Genomic DNA, 24,016 nt, shown 5'->3' on the forward strand with positions numbered 1-24,016 from the left:
GACCTGGGTTCAATTCCTGCCTCAGATGCCTGCTAGCTGTGTGACCAGGGCCAATTCACTTAGCCTCTCAGTGCCCTCAGGCACCTCCCCAAGATTATAAATTGTAAGACAGGTGCCAATCCTCATTGGCAGGGGGTGTATACTCACTAGTAGAAGTTTCCTATTCCAATGAAATTATAGGTCCAGACCAAAAAAACGTGCCAACTACTTACTATAGAGATAATTACCTCTCTAGATGCTCAGTAGATGCTTTTTGATTGTCTAGACATAGCTTTGCCTCCTACTACATCTGGATAGGCAGATTGGAGTCTGCCTATTACTGACATATTACTGACTCATCATCCTACTATGGTTTTAAGTGAATTTGGAATCATAGCACACCTTGAACCTGGGAATAGTCTTGCCTAAGGGATCCACTCTGAATCTGTTCTCTCAAAAAAATTAATAAATTTGATAAAATTTGAAAATTTAAAAATAAAAAATTTTTAATTTGATAAAAACAAATTTAGCTCAGTGTAAGGAAAAACTTCCTAACAATTAACACACCAGCGACTATCCTTACAGGTTTTTCTCAGGACCAGCATAAACTGAGTTACATTTTCCTGAACCTTCCCTGGCTCAAGGACATGATTAAGTTTAGATTACAAAGAGTTTCTTCCAACTATCCAGCCTCACTTTCCCCCAGGCTAGGACCCTCAAATTAACCCCTTTCCTTGTTCTACCACAAGCTGAATTTCCCCTCACTTCTGCCAAACCTCTTCAAATTCAGTGACTTGAAAGTCATTTTAGATGCCACTCCAAAAACTATGCCATACTGTGGGAAACAGAAGCCAGGCTGCATGCTGTTAACTCAATTATTCCTCCTCTTCAGACTGGTACTTTCAAACAGAGTTGGAAATTCTCCTCTTTGTTATTTTTCCTCTTCTTGCAACTTTTCTGAATTTGTAAAAGAGCATAGGTCATTCTCAAAGTGCCTTGAGAAGGTGCTGGCAAGGCACAGTCCTAGGAGAAGGTAGGAAAAAATGATTCTAAAATTCTAAATTCTAAAAATGATTCTGATTCTAAACCTATCCTGTAGGCTCTCCTGTGGCCTTTCCTTCTCATAATGATGTCTGCCAAGACGCCAACATTTTCAGAGATCAAATAACAAGATATACAATTTCCCATCATGAGAGGAAGAAATGAACAAAGCTGATTACAGAATCTCAGAATATCAGAGTAGAAAGCCCTTTGACGCCAAGTCAGTAAGCATTTATTAAGCACCAGCTATGTACTAGGGACTATGCTGAGTGCTTAGGATTCCAAGAAAGGCAGAAAAAGATCATTGCTCTTAAGAAGCTTCCATTCTAATGGGGGAAACAACATTAAAATATCTATGTACATATAAGACACAGGATAAATTGTGAGTCATCTCAGAGGGAAGGCACTAGCATTAAGGAGATATGGGAAAGGTTTTTTTGCAGAAAGTTGAACTTTAGCTGAGACTTGAAGGAAGCCAGAGAAGGCAGGAGGTAGTGATGATGAGGGAAAGCAGTCTAGACATGGGGAGGGGGTGGGGGTAGAGCCAGTGAAAAGGCACAGAGTCAAGAGGAGTGCCTTTTCCAAGGAATACCAAGAAGGTTGTGTCCCTGGATAATAGAGTACATGGGGTGGAGAAAGGAATAAGAAAACTAGAGAAGTAGGAGGGAGCCAAATTATATCTGATCTTGGAGGTGATAGGGAACCCCTGAAGTTTATTGACCTGAATGTGGGGGAAGGAGGTGACACGGTCAGACCTGCACTTGAAGAAGATCAGTTTGACAGCTGAATGGAAGATGGGCTGGGGTGGAGAGAGATTTAAGGCAGGCAGAGCCACCAGCAGCACCATACTGCAATCATCCAGGCATGAGATGATGAGGGCCTACATCAGAGGAATAGCAGTATTGGAGAAGAGTAGGGGTCAGAAATGAAAGATGCTACAAATTAGAATCTACAGGAGCTGGCAACAGATCGGACACATGAATTCCATGTCTACTTTATTCAGACATCTCTTATTGGTTCCCATCATCTTCCACATTTAATAGTTTTATATAGGCACATATTATCCCCTATACTAGATTATAGATATCTTGAGATCGATGACCATTTCTTTTTTTTCTTTCTTTTTTTTTTTTTTTGCAAGGCAATAAGGGTTAAGTAAGTTGCCCAAGGTCGCACAGCTAGTGAGTATCATGTGTCTGAGACCAGATTTGAACGCAGGTACTCCTGACTTCAGAACTGGTGCTCTATCCCACTGTGCTACCTAGCTGCCCCTTGATGACCATTTCTGTCCATATTCCATCCCTCAGAGCAACTAATGGAGTGCCTTCCATCAGTCAATCGGCAATCATTTATCACGTCAGTCATTGTGCCTGGTGCTGGGATAGGAAAACAAACAAACCAAACACACCTCAAAGAGCTTAAATTCTTAGGGGGCAAGGGGGTACAGAACAAGCTTTTGTTATTATTAGTTTGGCTACTTACTATGTGCCAGACACCATACTAAAAGTGTTTTACAAATATTTATTTCATTCGATCCTCACAACAGCCTTGGGAGGTAGGTTTTATTATTATTCTCCATTTTACAGTTTAAGAAAGTAGGACAGAAAAGTTTCAAGAGAAGGAAAAATAACAAGAGAATTTCCAATTCTGTTGTGGTCTTCACAACAATCTTGGGAGGTAGGTTCCATTATTATCTCACTTTTATAGATGAGGAAACTAAGGCACATATGGGTTAAAGTGTCTTGCCCAGGATCACACAGCTAGTAAATCTCTGAGGTCAGACTGGAACTCAGTCATTTCAGTTGTGTTTGACTTTTCATGACCCCGTTTAGGGTTTTCTTGGAGGAAACACTGGAGTGGTTTGCCATTTCCTTCTGCAATTCATTTTACAGATGAGGCAACTGAGGCTAACAGGGTTAAGTAACTTGCCCAGGGCCATACAGCTAGGAAGTGTCTGAGGCCAGATTTGAACTCAGGAAGATAAGTCTTCCTGACTCCAGGCCCAATACTCTATACACTGTGCCACCCAGCTTCTCTTCTAACTTAGTTTTAACGAATTCCTGTCACTGGGTCTTTGAATGTACTTGTTCTTAGTTAGTTAGCATTTAAATAGCACTTTAAAATTTGCAAAGCACTTTACAAATATTATCTCATTTGCTCCTTTCACAACAACTCCATGAAACACATGCTATTATTATCACCATTTTACAGATGAGGAAACTGAGGCAGTTCTACAGTCAAGTTGGAACTCAGGTCTTCCCGATTCCAGGCCCAGAGCTCTATCTACTTTGCCACTTAAATTCTCAAATAGGGAAGGATTATAGGAGTATCCATATAAAGCTGAAAGGAACCTCAGTGGCCTTTTAACCCAATCCCTTCACTTTGGAGATAAGGGAACTGAGGTTCAAAGAGGTTAAGTCACCTGACCAAGGTCATACATGTAGCAAGCATCAGAGGCAGAATTTGAATACAAATCTTCTCACTCCAAAGCCAGTAGGCTTTCCATTGTACCATTTTGTTCAGTGATTTTTCAACTGTATCTGATTGTTCATGACCCCTTTGGGGGTTTCTAGGCAAAGATACTGGAGTGGTTTGCCATTTCCTTCCCTAGCTCATTTTACAGATGAGGAAACTGAGGCAAACAGGGTTAAGCGACTTGCCCAGGGTCATACAGCCAGTATGTTTCTGAGACTAGATCTGAACTCAGGAAGATGAGTCTTCCTGATTCCAGGCCTGGCACTCTATCCATTGTGTCAACATAGTTTCCTACTATACCATCCTGCCCCTCAAACAGTTCTGACTGAACCATAATGAATGTCAACATAGAGAAATCATGCATGAGAGATCCAAGGAGGCCAAAGATGTAATATGTGTTCCTTAAAGAAGAGAAGGGAAACGGAAGCTCAATAGTTAAATCAAATACCTGAAATGTGTAGGAGAGGACATTTGCATTCAGCCGGTAGTATTCTTTCTGATCACCACTGAACACCTTTCTACACTGACCACCAAAACTTTTTGTGTTGAAAACTGTGTCCTTAATCTGGCCGGTTAGCACATTAAACCTGTAATGAGAAACGAGACTCTTTTAAACCAAAATGGCAATTGCTGGAAAAGCACGAGTTAGAGAAGTCTTTAAACTCTAAAATTCATTACAGCTAAGCATCTGTTCAATCGAGCTCAGATAGAGAGGACAGACCACTAAAGCAAACTGTCTCTGAAGCATTTTCCACATGTCTCTGCTCTGTGTAGTCACTAATGCTAATGTATGGAAAATAAAACAGATTAAGGGCATATTTGCTACACCAGCTGCAGCACAGTGGTTTCCATGGCAACGGTTTATGTCTACAGCTATATCTATAGCTAAAATTAGCCCAGTTAAAAGACTAACCAATAAGTCACTCTCCATTGTATCAGAGCTAAGGTGGCTGTTGAGGAGGGACAGTTCCCTAAAACCAATGGAAACTAATTACATTTTGACAATTTGACTCCCAAAATGAGTCCATCCTAGGCCTTCATGTATACTATGTTTAAAAAAAAAACTCATTGTGAGTCATTGATAACTATCATTTTCATATGGATCATTTCAAAGTTTTCAGCGCTTATTATAAGTATAGGAAGCTGTAAGTGGTCTTCTGAATTTCCATGGAATAGGAAAGCTTGAAGCTACATTAGAAGGTTGACTTTGGGCAAAACACCTCACTTTCTGGACCACAGCTTCCCCATCTAAAAAATGAAAGAGTTAAATTAGACGAACTTGAAGGCGTTCAGTGCAGCTTTTTCCAACTTTTCTTTGAAAATTAAAATATCCTTAGGAAAAAAAGACTACCTTGACTGAAGATACCTTAAGGAAGCATTTTCCAACCACTGAGGCACCATACATTGGTTTCTTCACTTGCAGCTTTTGTGCTCTCTCTCCCTCTCTCTTTCTGTGTATGTATTTGTGTCTGTCTGTCTGTCTGTTTTGTCTTCTTTGATTCTCCAATCTGTTGTCCCATTTTCATCAATGGGTGTTCATTTTCTCTTAATCTTCTCTTGGTTATGTTCTTCCCACCATATATACACATCAACAAGGACAAAGGAAAAAGTTTGACACATCTTTCCTTTAAGTGGTAACCAAATGTCTATGAGCAAATGGATAAGACTAGAAAAGAGAACAGTATTTGCTTAGATTCATGGAACTGATACAAGAATGGAGCCACTGATGCTAATCAATGGACATAAGGTAGGGCCCTGCATCTTACCCTGCTCCAGTACATTCTATGTGAGGAGGAGGTCTATCAATGTCACACAAAGGTTTGCCTTCAGGGAGCTCACATTGATCTTCATCACTGCCATCTTCACAGTCTCGGTCTCTATTACAAACCAATGATTTGCTAAGACACTGACCTAAATGCAGGGAACAAAGGGGATAGAAAACGAAAAATCAATTGCTCCATTTTCTAAATTATGTCAAATTTCCTTATGTGTGTACTTCACAGGCAGTATAATGTGAATATAATTCAAGGCCCTCCAGTGTCACAGTGAAGGCTGACAGTCTTTATTATCCCTGTTTTACAGGAGAGAAGCCAATGACACAGGAATTTCATTAGCCCTGGGCTACATGATACAACAGATGCAAGACCTGAGTTCAGAATTCCAGGCTCTTGATGTAGTTTTGTTTGTTTTCCTAGAGGCATGGCACAATACAAAGAAGGCTGGATTTGGAGTCAGAGGACCTGGGTTTGAATACCAGTTCTGACACTTATTGCCCACATGACTCTGAGCAAATCACATAGCCTTCTTCCTGGGCCTTATCTTCCTCTTCTGTAAAATGAGAGGGTTGGACTAAAAGGCTTCTTATCAACCTATGATCCTTCTACCTCTAAATCAACTGTCATCAAGTATCTGAAGTGCTGTCACCTGGGATAAAGGGGTTTAGATTTGTCCTGTTTGGTCACAGAGGTCATAACTAGGAGACAATGAATGGGTAGCAGCTAAGTGGTATGATGAATACAGCACTAGACTTGGAACCAAAAAGACTCATCTTCCTGAGTTCAAATTCAGCCTCAGACACTTCCTAGCTGTGTGACCCTTGGCAAGTCACTTGACCTGTCTGCCTCAGTTTCCTCATCTGTAAAATGAGCTGGAGAAGGAAATGGCAAACCACTCCAGTATCTTTGCCAAAAACAAATAAATAGGGTCATGAAAAGTCAAACACGCCTGAAACAACTGAATAATGAAGCTGCCAGAAGACCATTTTGAGTTTGATGTAAGGAACACACAGACTCATCCCTAACGTACAAAATTGCCCAGAAGTGAAATGGGCTTCTTCAAAAGATAATGGGTTTCCCTTCACTGGAAGTCTCCAAGAAAAGGCTGGAAGATCACCTATCTGTTATGAGAACCACAGGACTATATATTTAGACATGGAAGAGACCTTAGACATCATCTAATCCAATTCCCTCCCTTTTATGGATGAGGAAGCTGAGGCTCAGAGAGGCTAAGTGACTTGTCAATAGTCATACAACTAAGGTACAGACATAATAATTAGAACCCCAATATTCCTGATTCCAGGGCCAGAATTTTAGCCACTATACCATTCTATTTTTTATTTGTGTTAAAGAGCAGAGATTCTTAACCTGAGGTCTTTGCGTCTCCCAAAAGGCCTGTGGATAGATTTCAGGGGTTTTGTGAACTTAGATGAGAAAAAAAAAATTTATATATACATATATGCACATATATGTATACATATAATATGAAAATAAAGATAGATAGATGTGTGTATTAGTATATATCTTTATTTTTCCTAACCACTAACCAAAATTTAGCATTTCCTTCTAATATGAATGTAGTCAACAGAACATGATTCTGCAAAGGGGTCCATAGGCTTCACCAAACTGCAAAATAGCTCCATGACACAAAAAGTTTAGAATCCTCTCTTAAAGAGGGAATTATTTTCCAGTTATTGATTGTACTATGTGGCCTCTGATTAGCCTTCCAAATCTGATATATTGTGGTCCAGTGACAAAATGGCCTCAAAGGTCCCAACCAGCTCTAAATCTACGGTTCTATGAGCCAATGTTAGGAGACTGAGAGTGTTCTACAACCTCACTGCTCCTAGGTAAGCATGTCACTGATGAAATTGTTCTGATGCAATGATGAAAACTACAGGTGGCACCTCCAAAGGTCTCAGCCAGCACCGCTGTTTTCTCTCTGTTTGCCTCACTGTCAGTAGAATCAGAGGCTCCTCCATATCCAGAGGTTCTTCTGTATTTCTGCGCTGGGCCACCACTTCTTACAAGGTATATCACTTTGGATTTCAGGGCTCTCAAAAATGAGGGTGGATGAAATAAATCAATCAAAATTCTATTAGTGTTTGGCCTTCAAAAGGAAATGGTGGTATCCCATTCCAATATTAGGGACCTCTTAAATTTACCATTCACATTCAAAGACCGTAGCAAAAAAAGTTACCTGAGGAACACCTGAAAAGCTCTCCACAGCCATCTTCTGCTGGGCACCCCCTTGTAGGCACACATGCTTGTGTTTCAAAAGCAGCCCCAACACATGGCTGGCCACCATATTGCCCATAAACCGCTATGTGCCGCCTTCGAATCTGAAAGTAGAAGAACAGGATGCTTTTAAAGTATCTCCCAATATTCCTTTTTTTCTGGAGATTGAAACAAGTAAGAAATAAATACAGTTGGAGATAAAACTGGCCCAGCAATCAGTCAGTCAACAGGCATTTATCAAGTGCTTACTTTGTGCCAGGTGTTGTACTGGGCCCTGGTGATACAAAGAAGGCAAAAACAGACCCTACCCTCCAGGAGTTTACAGTCTAATGGGGGAGCAATATGTAAATAACTAGGTGCATACAAGATATGTACAAAGCAGATGGGTCAGCAAGGGGCTGTTGTCAATCTAAAAAAAGGAAACACTGAAAATAATAATCCTGTTGTCCGAGGTATATAGATCAAAGGGAGCTTTTGATCATTAACTACAGTGTCAGGAGTGAGAGCAGAATGCATCCAGCGAACCCTGTAGGATAAGCTGTGGAATGAGACAAAAAAGCATAAAGGAATACTGTTCTCAAGGTTTAAGACAATGGCCAAGAAAGCATGGCATCTTATAAAATGTGTGTTGATAAGGAGGATGAGTATACAGGCATAGATCCTAAGATTGTGGGTTTGGTTCCAGACCACTGCAACAAAACAAATATCACAATAAAGATAGTCACACATTTTTTTTGTTTCCCAGTGCATATGAAAGTTATGTTTATACTATACTGTAGTCTATTAAGTATGCAATAGTATTGTGTTTTAAAAATGTACATACCTTAATTTAAAAATACTTTATTGCTAAAAAAAAATGTCAACCATCATCCGAGCCTGTAGCAAGTCATAGTATTGTTGCTGGTGAATGGTCTTGCCTCAGTATTGATGGCTCCTGACTAACCAGGGTAGTGGTTGTTGAAGGTTGAGATATCTGTGGCAATTTCTTAAAATAAGACAGCAAAGAAGTTTGCCATATCAATTGACTCTTCCTTTCACTTAAACACTTAAAGGCCATCGTAGGGATATTAATTGGCCTAGTTTCAATATTGTTGTGTCTCAGGGAATAAGGAAGCCCAAGGAGAGGGAGACAGACTGGGAACACAAGTCAGTGAAGCAGTCAGAGCACACGCAACTTTTATTAAGTTCTCCCACTTATATGGGCACAGTTTGGGTACCCCAAAACAATTACAGTAATAATATCAAAGATCACTGATCACAGATCACCATAACAGATATAATAATAATGGAAAAGTTTGAAATATTGCAAGAATTACTAAAATGTGATGCAGAGACACAATGTGAGCAAATGCTGTTGCAAAAATGGCCCCAATAGTGAAGGTAGAAAGTATAACCCAAAGATAAAGTGAAAAACAAGATTAAAGCTACTTGGGACATTTTTTTTTAATTTTTAGGCCATTGGGGTTAAGTGACTTGCCCAGGGTCACACAGCTAGTAAGCGTGTCAAGTGTTTGGTCTGAGGCCAGATTTGAGCTCAGGTCCTCCTGACTTCAGGGCTGGTGTTCTAGCCACTGCGCCACCTAGCTGCCTCCAGAGACAAATTTTTAAAGACAAAAAATAAAACTGGTATGAATAGGAAATATGTTAGCAGCAAAATGCTAAAATATTATTAGGCTTTAAAATTAAAAGTAGGCCTATAAAGCCAAAGCAAAAACCCCTCATCTAAATCTCCATAATAATTGATAATAATTAAGTATGCAATAGTACTGTGTTTTAAAAATGTACATAATAATTGGGCAAAATAGTAGTTAAATCTTGTTGGCAGGATAGCAAGGATCTAATGTTCCAAAGAAAAAAGAAAAGTTTCTCATGCCCCTTTCTTCCCAATGGCCAAATAAACTGTAACCCTATCAAGTAGATGTTATTATTATCTCCATTTTACAGATGAACTGAGACTGAGAGAGTTTAAGCGACTTGCCCAGGGTCATACAGCTGGTAAGTGTCTAAGGCAGAATTTGATCTCAGGTCTTTCTAACTCTAAGTCTGGTGCTCTATCCAATGTGCCACCTAGCTGTCTCTAACAACAACTGAGGTAAGACACCCAGGAGATAGGACTATGTGACTAGGAAACATTTGGGGAAGGATCAAGAGAGGAGTGATCCCTCTAAACATTGCGAGGATCCGAAGACAGGAAGCATAATGTGACCGTGTAAATAATGTCCTATATTCGGATGCTAGGGATTCTTAAGTTATCTGTGAATGGCTGGCCCAACTCCCATGCAGTTTAGCTGGTACTTTGTAAGCTCAATGAAGCATTTTGACAAACTTGTAGGTTCACAAGGCTAGAACTGGGACTTCAGAGCCCATCTAACTGAACCCCCTCATTTTACAGAGAAATAAATGAATGCTGAGGAAGGTTAAGCGATTGGTCTGAGGCGATATATGTAGTAAGCATCAGTAAGACCTGAACCCAGGTTCTCTGACTCCAGAGTCAGTATTCTTTTCACTGTACCATGCTGCCTTCTTAAGGAAAGGGGAAGGGAATAAGAATAGTGTATGCCGGGCACTATGGTAAGCACCTTTACAAATATTACCACGTTGATCTCACAACAACTCTGTGAGGTAGGTGCTATTATATCCCCATTTTATAGCTGAGGAAACTGAGACAAAGAGAGGTCAAGTGACTTGCCCAGGGTCACACAGCCAGTAAGTGTCTAAGGCTAGATTTTAACTCAGGTCTTCCTAACTCTAGGCCCAGCACTCTATGCACTGTGCCACCTAGCTGCTTCCTTGGAAACCAGGCTGGTTCTAGGTTTCTTTACAAACTCAGAGGCCCAAAATGGTGGAAGGTAATAACAAATGCACAAATAAACATAATTTTAGTTTATATGTTTATTCTTCACAATCTGTGGAAATCCCAATAATTTCTAAATTTAATTCCACAGATATTTACTAACCACCTACTATATAAATTACACTATGCTATGAAGCAGTCCCTGCCCTCGGAGAGCCTACAGTCTCTTGCAGAGTTAACATCTACACAAATAATCAAGTAATTTGAGAAGAAGAGAACACCTACACTTGGGAAAACTAGGAAAGGCTTTGTGAAGTTAAGTGATAACTGATCTAAGCTGTAAAGGAAGCTAAAGCCCTCCTAACAAGTGGAGATGAGAAAGGAATATCCTTATGGCACGGTGCCAGGAATGCATCCGGCCTGCACAAAGGTATAGGGACTGTAGAAAAACACTGAGTTCATTCCTAACAGTGTCAATCCAAACCTTTTTTCTAGCCAGTAACTTTGGGGACAGGTCTTTCTACTTCCTCTAACTCTGTCCCCCATTGAAATAATTCAGTTTTCATTGTGCTACTTTTAATGGATTTTTTTAAATATTGGGTTTTCTCATAACCTTGTCTTCACAATATCTTAATTTCATGATATTTTTGCTAGTTTGATTTCTTCCTCTAATTCTTTTAGTGTGATTGGATAGACCCTACAATTTCATTGGTATAAAGAATTATTAGGGAAGGAGTATTTATCATCCATTTTATTATGTCTGAGAAAATTCTGGTTTCATTTCTAGTGTTTCTGATAGTGTTACATTTTTCTGGTTTTTTGTTGTCTTTTTGCTTCTATTTCTAGTCTATAATGTGTTCTCATTGTGTCAGAACTCTTATTTGTTTATTTCTTTGAGTAGTTTTTTTTCCTCTTAAAGCCATACTGTTTTTAGGGTTTCTGTTAGTTGTGCTTTTTGGCATTACTATTGCTATTTTTGAGGGGATTATTGAAGATCATGGCTTCCTCGGAATCCCTCTATCCATCTTCCTAGGAGACCATTCCATTCTTCTTCAAGTAACAAGTAGCTTCCTAGTAACAAGAGTTCACAAGTGAATGAATTTATACTTTACCAACCCTTGTAGTGGGCATCAGATAGTATCTCAAATCTTAATACCTGTGGGTAGGTAACATATACATGACTGGCAAAGAAATACCATAGTTGGTGATATGAAAGGATTAATTTTTCCTTTTTTGAGATTTTTAAGTGTAATGTCTACCTCCCCACATGGGCAGTGGTTCAACTTATTTCTTGTCTCACCTTCTCACTCCTTTATCACTAGTTCTCCTTTGTTTCTTTCTCAGGAATCTCCTTTCCTCACTGAAATTCATTCTAGCCTCTTCCCTTCATTTTTACTTTTTTTAGCTCTGTATTCTTTATTCCAAAAGTTCAACTCTACATTCTCCTCTTCAGTGGAGCCTTCCTCTGAGCCTGGAGTGAGGAAGACCTGAGTTCAAATGCAGCAGCAGACACTTACTAATTATGTGATCTCACACAAATTACTTAACCTCGATCTTTCTCAGTTTCCTCAACTGTAAAAAGAGGATAATAATAGCATGTCTTTCCAGGGTTGTTGTGAGGATCAAATGATATAAAATTTGTAAAGCACAGTGCCTAAAAAATGTTTGTTTCCTTCCTTCCCACAAGTCCCTTGACCATTTTCCTATTGTCAACCTTGCCCTGCCAAACCTCAGCCTTCAATTATTCCCACCATCCCCTTCTTTTACCTCTATTCATGTGCTGCTAAACAAAGCTGGAGAAAATCATGAAACTGATTGGGTCTGGTACAAATTTATGTTACATAATCCCAATTGGGTCTTCACTGGCTCAAGGAAATCCTTGTGTACCTCCCTAACAGATTCACTATCCCACTCACCACAGTGGTTTTTACAAACCTTTTCATCCCTCTTCATACCACTTCTCCCCACCTGGGGAATCAAGCTGAAAAATTTGCCTCAAATTCCATTGAAAAAAATGAGGCCATTCACAGACCTCCTCCTCACCTCACATCACTAAGATGCCATCTTCCTCCTTCATTTCTGTCTCACATGAAAAAGTATCCCTTCTCCTTGTCTGGAAATCCCATTCCATACCATCTTCTCCAGCTGTTTGCCACCTCTATCATCCACATTCTCTCATTCATCTTCAACATCTCCCCATCTACTGGCTGCTTCATTCTTGCTACAATTATGCCCATGTCTCCCCTTTCCTCTCATTCATTTCCATCCATGCCTACTAGCTATTTTCTTATGTCTCTTCTCCTTTTGTGGCTTTCATTTCTACCCATGCCTACTAGCTATTTTCTTATGTCTCTTCTCCTTTTGTGGCTTAGCTCCTTGAGAAGGTCTTCCATAATACGTGTCTTCACTTCCTTTCCTCTCTTTCTAATCTTAACTTTTTGAAGTCTGGCTTCTAACTTCATCATTTAACTGAAGCTGTTCTCTCCAGAATTACCAATGATCTCTTAATTGCCAAATTTAATGGTCTTTCTTCAATCCTTCTTGACCTCTCTGCAGTCACTGACATTGTCAATCACACTCTTCTCCTTTATAGTCTCTTGTCTCTAAGTTTTCATAATTCCACTCTCTCTTGTTCTCCTTCTCCATGTTGGACCACTACTTCTCAATTTCCTTTATTAAATCTTCATCCAGGCCATTCACCCTATGAGTGTCCAACAAGGCTCTATCCTGGGCCCCCTTCTCTTCTTCTTCTATATTATTTCACTTCTCATCAATTACCATGGATTCAATTATCATCTCTATGTTGATGTTTCTCAGATCTACTTATCCAGCCCTAACCTCTCTCCTGACCTCCAGTCTTACGTTTTCAACTGCCTGTTGAACATCTGGAAGTGATTGTCCCATAGACATCTTAAACACAACATGTCTAATACTAAACTCATAAACTTTCCCCCAAGCCCTCCCCTTTTCTCTAACTTTTCCATTACTGTAGAGGGTAACACCATCTTCCCAATCACTCAGGCACAAAATCTCAGTATCATCATCTTTGAGTCCTCGATGGCACTCGTCTTACACATCCAATGTGTTGCCAAGTCTTCTAATTTCTACTTTCACAACATCTCTTTCTCTTTGTTCACATGACCATCACCCTGGGCAGGCCCTTATCACCTCATGCCTGGACTATTGCAATAACTTGATGGTTGATCTCTCTGCCTATAGTCTCTAACCACTACAATCCACTCCACTAACCTGCCAAAGTGATCTTCCTAAAGAACAAGTATGGCTATGTCACCCTCCCTAACCCCTTATTCAAAAAACTCCAGTAGCATCCCATTACTTCCAGTATCAACTATAAAATTCTGTTTTTTATTCAAGGCCCTTTATAACCTGGCCCCTTCCTACCTTTCTAGTCTTCTTATACCACATTCCTCCACCCTCCAATCTCACACAATATATACTGCAATTCAGAGACACTAGCTTCCTTGTTGTTGCTCACACAAGACACCACATCTCCCAGCTCCATGTATCTCACTGGCTGTCTTCCCCCTACAACATATTTGGAACTCTCCCTCCTCAACTCCATGTCCTCCTGGCTTTTTAAGTCTCAGTTAAAGTCTCGCTTTCTATGAGAAGCCTTTCCCATCCCCCTCAATGCTAGTGCCTTTCCTCTGTTGATTATCTTCAATTTATCCTGGCTATATTTTGTTTGTACATAGCTGTTTGTATGTTTTCTCCCCATTGGACTGTGAGATCCTTATAGGTCAGAGTTCCTGCCTTTTTCCCCCATTGATGAGTACAGTCCCTGACATATAATAAATGTTTAATAAATACTTGTTGACTGAATGTCAAAAGAAATCATTTTTGACATCCAATAAGCCCTCTAGGTCCTGATTTTAGTTTCCTCTTCAATCTTTTTTGTGACTATAAATATTTAAATGTGTTTTTTATTTTATTGTCAGTGTCCCATGTGTCTCAGTATTTCATTTGCCTGTCTTCAGTCAAAGAATCATTGAATTTTAAAGTTAGGAGAGACCTCACTGGTCATCCAATCCAACTCTCTCCTGTCTGTGTCTTCTATGCTTCTAGAAGTCAGACTCTCAAGCCATTTTTCTTGCTCTTTGTACAACACAATCACATAGGTGTTGAGTAAATAAATGATGATTGTGATTATCATGATAGTGATTATAAGCATAATGTTAATGGTAGTGTCTTTAAAAACAAAACAAAAAAATTTAACAGCCTTGAAAAGCATTCTTAAATCTCAAGGTGGACTCCAGTATTGACATCCTGACAACATTCTTAAGCCAGACTTCTTTTCACTATGGGAATTTATATGATGATATAACACATTTCTCAATATTATTTCTAGCCACTGACCCAAGAGCTGATTAAAAAGTCTGGAATTAATTCCCAGAGCTCCCCTTTCTCATCTACATGTATATTAAATTCCTTTTCCAGTTCAATGAGAGCAAGGAAACAGGGAAGATAGTTGGTACAATCAATTCTAAATTACTTAGGCATTGATTATCCAGTTTGTGAAATACTCATGCCCTTTGCTTCACTGATGGCCTTTTGGTTATTTCACCATTGACAAAAAGACAGCATCTCTCCATTAGAAAGTAAAATAGAAAGAAAAAATATGAGAAGTAATATGAGAAGTTCAAATTGGCCAATCATTAATTTAAATTTTTCATGATCTCTCTACTCCTTAATATTACCAATAATTGTAAAGGGGTTTCCATGATCCCCCTTTGCATATTGGCCCCCTCTAAGCTCCATCTTAAGAAGTCCTTACAATAGATATGTAAAAGGAACACACCCCAGTTTCTCTGAATTAGTTATCACAATGATTAGTTGGTTCTCCTCTGCCTTCAAAATTAACATCTGCTTTTGTTCATGAAAAAAAAAGCCATTATTCTCAGGAAAGTAAAAGGATTAAAAGTGGATACTGCTTGACATAATTTTCACAAGTGACATTCTGCACATGCATAAATAAAAACATGATGAAGTCCTACCTGAGTCTTTGTGCAGCCATCACATTCTGACCAGGACTCATAGGGATGCCAAAGGCAATTAACCGCTTGGAAAGGACTGCCACATATGCAACCATTGATTACAAAATTAATGGAAAGGAAAAAATTGTCAAAAACCTGAACATTCTTAATTAACATAGAACCTAGGCATAGATACTCAGAGCTAAATGGAAACTTTGAGGTCTTCTGGTCCAACCCCTTTCTACATATGAGAAAACTGACACATAAAGTGAATGAATGACTTCACCAATATCACAGAGCTAATTGGGGCAGAGCTAGGACTTAACCCAAGAATCCTGATTCCTAGTTCAGATGTGTCCTGGTTCAGGGAATGTAAAACTTTCAGGAAAAAATAATGGCTAGATGGTCTGAGATACCTCTAGAATATGGAGAAGTTACAGGGACAAGAAGATCTAATAATTCCCTAAATTAACTAGACAAGGCTGGAGAATTGAGGGAAAGAGGAATGGTTGTAACAAGGAAAGGTTGTGATAAGAAAAGGAATGCTTTTTAAATATTCTACCTGTTCATAAAAAAATGTACAAAGACTAGAAAAGTTACCTATGACCATTCTTATAATTCATGGTTTTTACTTATGGACAGATTTTGAAATTACAGTAGCCAGATTAACACATTTACTAAGTATTTTTATCTTTATTAAAATATTTACCCCCTTATGTATGTATAGCATTCACTTATGAGGTTGAGATGCCACAAAGTCATCTGGTTTGAGATGCCCAAAAGGAAATTAGTGATTCAAGACTTGATCTTAGGAGAGAGACTAGTACTATATATGTGGGTGTATGTATGAATGTATATGTATATATGTGTACACATGGAAATAGATAGATAGACAGACAGACAGACAGATAGATCTGGTAATCATCTACATAGAGATGACCATTCAGTCCAGGTAAGCTGATGAAATCATTAAGTGAGAGAGTATAGAAGTAGAAGAAAAGGGAGCCCAGGATAGAAGCTTGGGGGACATGCAGGATTAGTGGGAATGATCTGGGTGAAGATCCAGCAAAAGATTAAGGAGCAGATAGGAGGAAGACCAGGAGAGAGTAATATCTTGAAAAGCTAGAAAGAAGAGAATATGCAGGGGGAGAAGGTGACCAATATTGTTAAATGCTCAAAGGATGAGGATTAGGAAAAGACCATGGGAGTTGGCAAAAGCACTTTCATGGGAATCTTCTTTGAGGTGTTGGTTTTTTTTTTCCCACTAATGCTCTGTAGATTGTAAATTCCCTGAGGACAAGTATGGCATTTATCTTTAGATCACCAGCTCCTGGCACAATGTTTTGAATATAATAGGTATTCAACATACCTAATTAATTTAACATTAACATTTAACATGAATTAAATTCAAGTGAAGTAATCCTAATCCCCTCTGTATATGATATAGATCCATCTATAACTTGACTGACCAGTCAGAACCATAGGCCAGGGCTGGGAACAGATAAATTATTATGATTGACTGCCCTGAGTTGAAAGTTTTGGCTTTTCTACACCCTCAAACAATGATTAGTTAGAGCTAAAGTGAGAATGAGAGAAAAGAAAAAGGGGTGATACTAAATAGAAAGGTGTTCCCCCATCCCTGAACAATCAACCAGATCCCCCGGTAAGAGGAATGGGGCTCTAGAATCTGGAAATTCAAGTAATTCCTTCTTTCCTCTTCACATGCACCTCTCAGGCCATCTAATACTCTTTTGTATCATTTCCCTTCATTCTTCGCTTCTTCAAGACTACCCTAGATCTTCCTTTTAAGTTATATGAAAGTATTGGAAAGGGGTCCTGTAACATGTGATTAATTTCAGGGTTCAGAGTCTTCACTTGTAGCAATGAAGTTAATTGGAATATACAAGCTGACTGCCTGTGTGATCTAGGGCATGTTCAGTTTTCTCATCTGTATACAACCTCAGATTTGGCCAAAGTCAAAAGAGGCAGAGAGGATTAGTGGAAGGAAGTGATCTTATGGATTCTCAGTTTTTGCCCTTGATCTTGACGTGGCAAGTAGGTTGATGGAAAGAAGAAGGAAGTCATATGGGAGATGCTGAAGAAGAGCCACCAGGGATAGCTATTACAAGATCTTCCTACCAGCCTGCTGCCCAGACCGGGGGAACTTGGGAGGAACTTGGAAATCTGTGTAGCTGAAGGTGCAGCAGACCAGTTTCTCCCGCTTGTGTCTCTCTGCCCCTTCCATGTATGGCCAAAGCTAGGGCTACATTAAAATGAGAAAGATGAACTGGATGATTACTTAAACCTGTGTTGTTATTTAATTAGAAAAAGAAGCCACTAAACTGTATATAAGAAATCCCTGTAAGCTATATATTAACTTAGAAAACTACGTATCAACATCATCTATGTTCTATTGTATTGTTATCTATTTTGTTTACTATTTGCCAATTACATTTTAATCTAGTTCTCCCACACACACTTGGGAGTGTTGCCCACTGCAAACTGCATGCTAGCGCTTGACATCTGTGACTTAGATCCCTTAAAGCTCTACAATTTAAACAGAGATATAGTGACTTGTCCTAGTTAACACAGGTAGTCGCAAGGAAAAAAGACAGGTTTGCTGGATAATGAGGAAAAGCCAACCTGAGACTTAAAATCTTCCATAGAGAAAAGTCACAAAGTTATCCAAAATTAAGCATATGCACATAAATAATTATATTAATTCCATCTTTTGAACAATAGCCTTTCAAGTCCTATAGGCAATATAGTCATAAGAGATCATTAGGGTGCTATTGCTACTTTAAAGAGACTAAAAGAAAGTGCCTCCCTAAGAGTTCTCATCAAGTAAATAATGGAACCAGGATCCATGACTTCCTGGACAATGTAAAATTAATTAGGTGGGGATGGGCCCTGGCAAGGGTCAATCTTGGAACTTATGTAATTCCTAGGAACCCTCAGTATATTTCTGTAATCAATACTTTTTCTTGTGGACCTAGTAAATTATATATATACATATATATGCATGTATATATACACACACATAAATATGGACATATACTATACATATATACACACACGCATATGCACACACAGACATGTATGTGTGTGTGTATATATGTGTTTATACATATATACACATATATGTATAAATATATGTATATGTGTAAATACATATATTGTATACAGATAGATAGATATATAGATATATATATACACACACATATATATTACCCTCTTTCCATATTCTCACCTGGAAAAAACTTGAAAACTTCCCATCAACACCACTAAAATGAACATTAACACCTGGAAAATAAAAACAGAAAGGAGTTTCATGTTAGTTCATATTTCATTAATTTGCTGTAACCAGCTGAAACTTCCCCAAAAGCTAAAACCTCCATTCCAAAACTATCATGGCAGAGCTCTGAAAAATATGCCAGCAAAGTCTAAGCTCTCTCAGGGCTCAGAACCTTCTCACTCTGGAATATGTCATGTTGGCCTTCTGATCCCACTCATGAGTTCCATTTTGGGGACAGATTCAGGGCAGCCGTTTTTCATTCCCCTCCCAACTGTGCTTCTGACTCTCAGGATTTCCTGGCCACATTCCAGCTGTAGCTTTTCTTCATCCCCATCTCAGCTTTTTAGCTCATTTTATGTGTCTCTTGGGGCCACCTAGGTGGCGCCATATTGCATAGAATGCCAGGTCTGAAGTCAGGAAAACTCATCTTCCCGAGTTTAAATCTGGCCTCAGACACTTACTAGCTGCATGACCCTGGGTAAGTCACTTAACTCTGTTTGCCTCAGTTTCCTTATCTGTAAAATGAGCTGGAGAAGGAAATGGAAAACCACTCTAGTATCTTTGCCAAGAAAACTCCAAATGGGGTCAGAGTCAGACAGGACTGAAACGATTGAACAACAACTACCAACAACATATGTTCTCTTACTTCCCTAAAGTGTAAACTCCTTGAGGGCAGACACTGGATTTCTTTCTGTTTGTATTGTATTTGTATTCCCACCACCTAGTACAGTACACAGTAAATAATTAATAAATTTTTGTTACTTGCTTATCTACCTCCGGCTGAAAAGACCCAAGGAGATGTTGTAAGACTACTAAGGACCAGCTTGATAACATCAGAGAAGCTCATCACCAGAGGGCTAGCCAGCACTTGAAGTATATACATATTTGTGTGTGTGTGTGTGTGTGTGTGTATATCTCACATATATATTATATACATGTTTATTATATATCACATAACAAAGATAGATAGATATTGGCCATAGTGATTCATAACACTTTCTATTGCAGGCATGGAAATAATCAAATTCTGCATTGACAAGGGAATACCTACAAGGAGGAAATCTTCGAAGTATTAAGTCTAACTAAGTATAAGTCTAAATGATTCATTTCAGTTTTCTAAATATTGTCTCCAATTTCAGTTCCTATCATGTTCCAGACTGGGATACATTGATTCACTCAACCAAACAATCAACCATTATCAGACTTACTAGGTGCCCCAAACTGCTAGGTACTAGAAATATTTTTAAAAAATGGTCTCTGTACTCAAGGAGCTTATAGTTTATAGAGAATTCTCTTCAGGGAGATATTTAAATTTATCTATTTAAATAAGTTGAGTTCTAAATCAATAATGGGTTTTTTTATTCCCAACTTAAACACCAAATAAAATTAGCATTTTATATGCACAGTACAACAGAAGAAGAGGATTCCCATAAAACTGTGGATCTTTATATAGCTTGCTTTTCTTTTAAATACATATTTATACAAATAAATTCAACATGAAACTTTTGAAGCTGTCCTACTATTCTGTGATTCTCTCTGGACTTTCTTCTATTCTCTTATATGCAAATTTCTAAAAAAGATGCCAATGACCCTCTTTTCCTTCTTTTTTCTTTTGTTATACGTTATTCCTATTCCCTTCTCTCTCCTGTATAACCCTCATAAGAAGAAGAAAAGAGAAAGAAAAAGTCCCTGTAATAAATATACATAGTCAAGCAAAACAAATTCCTACACTAGTCACGCTCATTCTGCATCATGTGTCCCTCACCACTTTGGCAGTAGGTAGGTTGCTTACTTCCTCATCAGTCCTCTGGAATCCTTGTAAGTCTCTGCCTTGACCAGAGTTCTTAAGTCTTTCAAAGCACTAATGATTTCTAAAGCACTCTTAGTGGTGGTCACCAGCCCATATTTCCTTCCTCTCTCTTTTCATAGATTCTCAGAGTTGGAAGTGACTCCAGAAGTCATCTCGCCTGACCTATAGCTGAACAGGTATGCCTTTCCTGTTCTTTCAGTTAAATAGTTTCCCTTTAGGGATGATTTCATTGGCACAAATCAAAGGTATGCATATCTTACCTTCATGTTTGGAAAAAAACATTCACAGCTTCTGCAGAGAAGGGATGAAACTTTCCTCCTGGGAGAGTCAAATTGGGGCTATTCAAGAACTGGGAAGAGACAGTCAGTCTGCCTCCTTCACTGTCTCTGCCTGGCTGTTGTTTTACTTAGCACTCACTCACATATAAAGTGAGTGATCCTGAGGACTTTAACTCTTAACCCATCTGGATTCTCCAGAGACACGAACAATCTGCCCTTGCACTGATCCCATGTCTTAAAGCCAGATACATCTCATCCTTTAAACAAGTCTTGGCTGTAGCCAGCTGGGGCTGCCTGGAACTGTTATTCTGAGAAATGGTATTTGTCGATCAGGAAGGGCAGCAAGAGTTTCCAGTTCCTTAAGTGCTTTCCAAGGGAGGAAATGTCATGTAAGCCAAGGGATGAGTCTCCTCTCCCTTCCATGGAGAAAAGCTGCTAAATGGCATATCTGTTGGGGGAAGGGTTTAAAGGGTCTTATAACACCAGAGTTTGGTATTAAACACTATAAGGGACAGGAAGTAGGATGAAGTTTCAAATATGGTTTTCTTTCTCTACAAAATACAAAGGAAATAAATCATTATGCAGAGGCTAGTCAAGTATCATGGCTGCCAGGCAACTTACAACATCTTTAGAAAAACAATTACAAGACCCCACAGATCATTAGCGCAAGATGTCTGGGAAAATTGTGTTGAACATGAAATTTTGTGCTAAGAGTCCATTCCTCTTCCCTTCCACTATTTATTTCCACTCAGTAATCCCCATTAATTTTGACCTCCTCTTCTAAGGATCCTTCAAAATTTCCCATCCATGCAGCTCATGCCATTTTTACATTCTTCCCACTGAAATTTATCTCTTAAAGTATGGAAAGATTTACACAATCTTATACATAGTGAAGGAAGCAGAGCCAAGAAAACAATGACTACAACAATGGCAAGAATGGAAAGAATGGAAAGAATGGACAATCTCAAAACAATTGCACGTGAATAGTGCAAAATTACAAAGAATAAGCATAGCTCCAAAAAAGAAACGTGAAGAGACACTCCATTCCCTTGAAGAGGTGCGAAGTGTGGAACATTGTATAATTTTCATATTTTTTCTGCATATTGATTAGTTTTGCTAATTTTTTCTTTTCTCCCTCTTTTTCTTATTTTTTTTAAAATATTATTTGTTATGTGAGATGGTTCTCTGAGGAAAAGGCAAGAGGAGGAGTACTAGGAGAAAAAAATATAAAAGATATTGATAAAAATGTATTTAGAAAAAAAAATAAATTTGCCTCTCAGTTTTCACATCCTTTCAGGTCCCTGTAGGATTAACCCACTGACCATATAAACTAAACAGTGCTGAGAAAAAGCTGGTAGACTTAACAGCCTCCTGGAGACAAAAGGCTCCACCTGGCTATCTAAACCATTACAGAGACGGATTATGAGAATTTTAAGTGAGAGGAAAATGAACCTTGTGAGGTAAATGTTTGAGAGTAAATCTACTTTAGAAACAGTTTTTTCTCCATCATACCCAAGTTTTCCAGTTCTTTTGGGCATACAAACCAGACTAGCTGAAGCAGCAAAGCACTAAAATCTCTGGAAACAGAGAAAGGAGGAGGAATGGGCCAGGAGAAACCACCAATATCTCTCTCAAACCCAACTGAAGATAGTTCAGGGCCCTAAGCCCAAGAGTCTTGGGCATAACAGTGTCCATACCACCACCACCCCCATACTACTTGCCCTACTTCCAGCCTAGGCTTACAATCAGGTTAGATTAACAAGTATCTATTAAGCATTTGGTATATGCCAGCCACTGTGCTAAGCCTTGGGAATAAAAACACAAGCTGAAAGAAAGACAAGATCTGCCCTCAAGGAATTTACATTCTAATAGGGGAAAACAACATCTAAAGGACATGGGTGTGGGGGGGTGGATATAGTAGAGAAAGACCAGAGAGTCAGGAGTAGAACTTGGAGAAAGAAGATGTGGATGGCTTGGGTATCCTCCTTAAAGTGGTTGTTTTAGGAAGAATCACCCAATAAGAAAAAAGGGCTACAGGAATAGCACATATTTGCAGATGTAGCACAGTCTTCATTGAGATGAGCACCACCCTCTGTGGTGAAGGAGCCCACCTTCCTCACCATCACTAACACCAAACTAGAACCGACTGTAACCAAAGAACAGGTAAGCCCAGGACTTCCCACAATGGCAGTGGCTTCTCCCCCAAGTCCCACTTCTAGTCTAACCACATAGTCATCATCTGGGTAAGTAATCCCTTTGGACATGTGACCCAGTAATTACTTCTGCTTGTCCTGCAGTCATACCACATTCTCACACCCCACACTGTACCTCCAGTATGCACAGCTACCAAAGACCCAAAGTTCTGGACGCCAAAGTCCATGGCACTGTCAAGTGATTCAAGATAAGAAACAAATTAGATTTTTTCAGTAGAAATAACATTAAAGAAGATACATTACTCTCTGCTTTGCCCCAAACAAAAAAGACCATGAGGCCTTTCCAGCTGACACGCTACTGATAACCCATATATATGCTGCCTAAATAGAGGTTAAACATCCCAAGGTAGAAATGGAATAGGTCAAATTTCCATGCCAGTCAGAAGTAGGATTGGGACCATGAGTGGCCACTGTACTTTGAGCCTACCTCAGTGAGATAGAGAAACCTAGTCTCAAAAAAAAAAAAGAATGAAAAAAAGAATGCTGTGTAATTATAATGTCCATGATTTGGGGCCAAGGAAGAGATAAGAAATGCACCTTCTTCCTTTCCTTTCAGAGATTAAAGAACTAAGAGTAGTTACTTGAGATTGGAACTCAGGAAAGAGAATAGAGCTCAGAAGAGAGACCAAGATTGAATGTACAGACTTTTGTCATCTGAATAAGAATGATATTTTATTTGAATTTTATTATTTTTAATTAATAAGCATTTATTCTCTTTCCCTCCCACCTCCTCTCCCCACCCCTGATATAGAAATATCTCTATGGATAGTCAAGCAAAACAAATTCCCACATTGATCATATCTTGAAACATGTGTCTTAGTTGGAATATTTTGTCTATTACCTTTCTGTCAGGAGTTGAGTAGTATTCCTTATCATCTGTCCTCTGGAATCATGGTTGGTCTTTATATTGTTCTTTCTTTTGCAATAACTCAATTTTATTTTATTTTTAGTTCTAAATTCTTTCCCTTTCTTTTCCTCCTCTACCATCCATTGAAAAGGCCAAAAAGAAAAAAAAATTCACTACAAATATGAATAGTCATGCAAAACAAATTCTCACATTAGCTATGTCAAGAAAGAAAGGAAGGAAGGAAGGAAGGAAGGAAGGAAGGAAGGAAGGAAGGAAG

At 38.9% G+C, this 24,016-nt stretch overlaps 1 protein-coding gene across 1 annotated transcript in view; it reads right to left on the minus strand.

The window, feature by feature from the left end:
• Window positions 1-20,989, minus strand: part of C7 (complement C7) — a 62,871-nt gene extending 41,882 nt beyond the window's left edge. Inside the window, exons 1-6 of the mRNA XM_027863363.1 lie at window positions 20,662-20,989; window positions 18,547-18,599; window positions 15,318-15,393; window positions 7,471-7,612; window positions 5,262-5,406; window positions 3,944-4,082 (exon numbers count right to left, since the gene is read on the minus strand). Of these exons, the coding sequence (XP_027719164.1) occupies window positions 3,944-4,082; window positions 5,262-5,406; window positions 7,471-7,612; window positions 15,318-15,393; window positions 18,547-18,599; window positions 20,662-20,667 (561 nt within the window). The 5' untranslated portion in view covers window positions 20,668-20,989. The remainder of the gene's footprint in view (window positions 1-3,943; window positions 4,083-5,261; window positions 5,407-7,470; window positions 7,613-15,317; window positions 15,394-18,546; window positions 18,600-20,661) is intronic.
• Between the last annotated feature and the right edge of the window lie 3,027 nt (window positions 20,990-24,016).

This window comes from Vombatus ursinus, unplaced genomic scaffold (genome assembly GCF_900497805.2).
Source record: "Vombatus ursinus unplaced genomic scaffold, bare-nosed wombat genome assembly UNPS02014772.1, whole genome shotgun sequence".
Lineage (NCBI taxonomy): Eukaryota > Metazoa > Chordata > Mammalia > Diprotodontia > Vombatidae > Vombatus > Vombatus ursinus.